The sequence below is a fragment of the Chaetura pelagica genome, unplaced genomic scaffold (genome assembly GCF_000747805.2).
Source record: "Chaetura pelagica isolate M959 unplaced genomic scaffold, ChaPel_1.0 scaffold687, whole genome shotgun sequence".
NCBI lineage: Eukaryota > Metazoa > Chordata > Aves > Apodiformes > Apodidae > Chaetura > Chaetura pelagica.
Window position 1 is genome coordinate 1 of NW_009953913.1, and position 3,006 is coordinate 3,006.

At 58.4% G+C, this 3,006-nt stretch overlaps 1 protein-coding gene across 2 annotated transcripts in view; it reads right to left on the reverse strand.

The window, feature by feature from the left end:
* Nucleotides 1-75: 75 nt before the first annotated feature.
* Nucleotides 76-3,006, reverse strand: part of CALU (calumenin) — a 25,131-nt gene continuing 22,200 nt past the window's right edge. For both annotated transcript variants that reach the window (XM_010001489.1, XM_010001488.1), the window contains exons 3-6: nt 2,485-2,651; nt 2,276-2,336; nt 849-1,048; nt 76-180 (exon numbers count right to left, since the gene is read on the reverse strand). In XM_010001489.1, coding sequence (XP_009999791.1) covers nt 76-180; nt 849-1,048; nt 2,276-2,336; nt 2,485-2,651 — 533 coding nt within the window. The remainder of the gene's footprint in view (nt 181-848; nt 1,049-2,275; nt 2,337-2,484; nt 2,652-3,006) is intronic.

Below are 3,006 nucleotides of genomic sequence, written 5' to 3' on the forward strand. Positions count from 1 at the left end.
GGTTGGTTTGTTTGGTTGAGTTTTGGTTGGGTTGGTTGGGTTGGTTGGGTTGGTTTCTTCCCTCCTCTGAAGCTCCTAAAACTCATCGTGTCTCACCAGGGCCTCCCCGAAGTCCGTGGCCTGGCTCCCCACGAACAGGTCGTACTTCTCCACGATCTCCTCCTTGGTCAACTTCCCATCCTGGGAGGTGGGAACGTGGGGTGGGGTTGGGATGGGACATGAAATCCCATCCTGTCCCACGGGCAGGGACACCTCCCACCAGCCCAGGCTGCTCCAAGCCCCATCCAATGCCCTTGGATACCCCCAGGGACCTTAAAGATCACCTTAAACATCATCCAGGTGGTCTCCAAGGTCTCTTCCAACCCAAACCATTCCAGTCCCACTCCCCTGCCATGGGCAGGGACACCTCCCAGCAGCCCAGGCTGCTCCAAACCCCACATTAGATACCTGAAACACTCCAGGGATGGGGCAGCACCTTGAACATCATCTAGTGGGATCATCTGGGTGGGCTTGAAGGTCCCTTCCAACCCAAACCATCCCATGAGCTAAAGATCATCCAATCCCACCCCTCCATGGGCAGGGACACCTCCCAGCAGCCCAGGCTGCTCCAAGCCCCATCCAACCTGCCCTTCAACACCCCCAGGGATGGGGCAGCCACAGCTTCCCTGGGCAACCTGGGCCAGGCTCTCCCCACCCTCACAGCCCAGAATTTCTCCCTCCCATCTCAGCTCCAGCTCCCTCTGCCAGCTGGAAACCCTTCCCCCTGCTCCCATCCCTCCCTGCCCTTGTCCCAAGTCCCTCCCCAGCTTTCCTGGTGGCCACCAGGGGCTGAGGGAGGTGCCTCCCACCTTGTTCTGGTCGGACTCGTAGACCAGGTGCCGCGCCTCGGCCTCGGCGTGGTCGTAGTCCGAGGGCAGGATCCAGTCCTTGGTCTCCTCTTGGTCCATTTTCCCGTCACGGTTTTTGTCCCGGAATTCCACAAACTGTTCCCGTTCTGTTTTCACCCACTCGGGTTCATCGGCGTCACCGTCCTGGCTGTACATGTCACCTGGGGGGATTGGGGGGGGGATAAAGGCCACCACCCGTGGTCACCACCAACCCACGGTCACCACCAACCCATTGTCATCACTAACTCACAGTCACCACTAACCCACGGTCATCACCAACCACGGTCATCACCAACCCACGGTCACCACTAACCCATGGTCATCACTAACCCACAGTCACCACCAACCCATTGTCACCACTAACCCACGGTCACCACTAACCCATGGTCATCACCAACCCACGGTCATCACCAACCCATGGTCATCACCAACCCACAGTCACCACCAACCAATTGTCACCACTAACCCACAGTCACCACCAACCTATGGTCACCACTAACCCATGGTCACCACTAACCCACAGTCACCACTAACCCACAGTCACCACTAACCCATGGTCACCACTAACCCACGGTCACCACTAACCCACGGTCACCACTAACCCATGGTCATCACCAACCCACAGTCACCACCAACCTATGGTCACCACTAACCCATGGTCACCACTAACCCACAGTCACCACTAACCCATGGTCATCACCAACCCACAGTCACCACCAACCTATGGTCACCACTAACCCATGGTCACCACTAACCCACAGTCACCACTAAACCCATGACCATCACCACCCCACGGTCACCACCAACCCATGGTCACCACTAACCCAGTCATCACTAACCCATAGTCACCACCAACCCACGGTCACCACTAACCCACAGTCACCACTAAACCACAAGTCACCACCAACCCACAGTCACCACCAACCCACAGTCACCACCAACCCACAGTCACCACCACCCTATGGTCACCACTACCCCATGGCCATAACCACCCAATTTAGTTCCACCAACCATGGCCACCATCATCTGTGGTTGCCACCTCCCATGGTCACCAGCAACCACTGGTCACCACCACCCATGGCTGCCACCACCCCATGGCTATAACCCAGTTTAGTTCCACCAACCATGGTCACCACAACCCGTGGTCACCACCAACCCAACCCCATGGAGAAGCTGGGATGTGGAGCAGGTGCTCCCATCCCCCCAGGGGTCTGGGAGCTGCTGGTCCCACCCTGAGCACCCAACACTTGTCACTGGTTTGGGATGAACCCCAGAAACCCCCTGGAGAAGCTCCAAAGCTGGGAAGTCCAAGGAGATGATCCCAGTCCAGGAGGACCCCAGACCTGCTGGCAGCTGCTCCCACTGGAGGACCCACTCTGGCATCTCACCTATGTACTCCTCCAGGTCAATGAAGCCATCCCCATTCTTGTCAATGTCCTCCATGGTTTCCTGGCAGGAGAAGACACCGTTGAGCTGGTCTCACTGGTCCCAGCCCAGGGTGTCCCCTCTGAGACCAGCGCGGCCGCCGCCACCTTAACAAACCCCCCTTCCCCCAAAAAAAGCCCCACATTGGGTGCTGGGGGCAGCAGGGACCCACCTGCACCACGATGTCCTTCATGTAGTCGTACTCCTCGGGGTGCAGGAAGGCCGTGAACTCCTCCTTGGTGGCCGTCAGGTCCCCGTCCTTGTCGGCCTTCTTGAAGCGCCGCTCGTCCCGCACCATCATCTGCTTGTAATTGAACCCGTCGTCGGGGTCGGGGTCGTCTGGGCAGGGAAGGGGCAGCACCACAGGTCAGCCTGGGCAGGAGGGTTGTCCTTGGCCACCATCTCAACCTCAGCCTCCTCAGCCCCATCTCAACCTCAGCCTCCTCAGCCCCATCTCAACCTCAGCCTCCTCAGCCCCATCTCAACCTCAGCCTCCTCAGCCCCATCTCAACCTCAGCCTCCTCAGCCCCATCTCAACCTCAGCCTCCTCAGCCCCATCTCACCCTCAGCTTCCTCCCCCCGACTCAACTGAATCTTCAACCCCCTCAACTGAATCTTCAACCCCCTCAACCCGACTCAACTGAATCTTCAACCCCCTCAACCCAACCTTCTCTACCCAACCTCCACCTCCTCC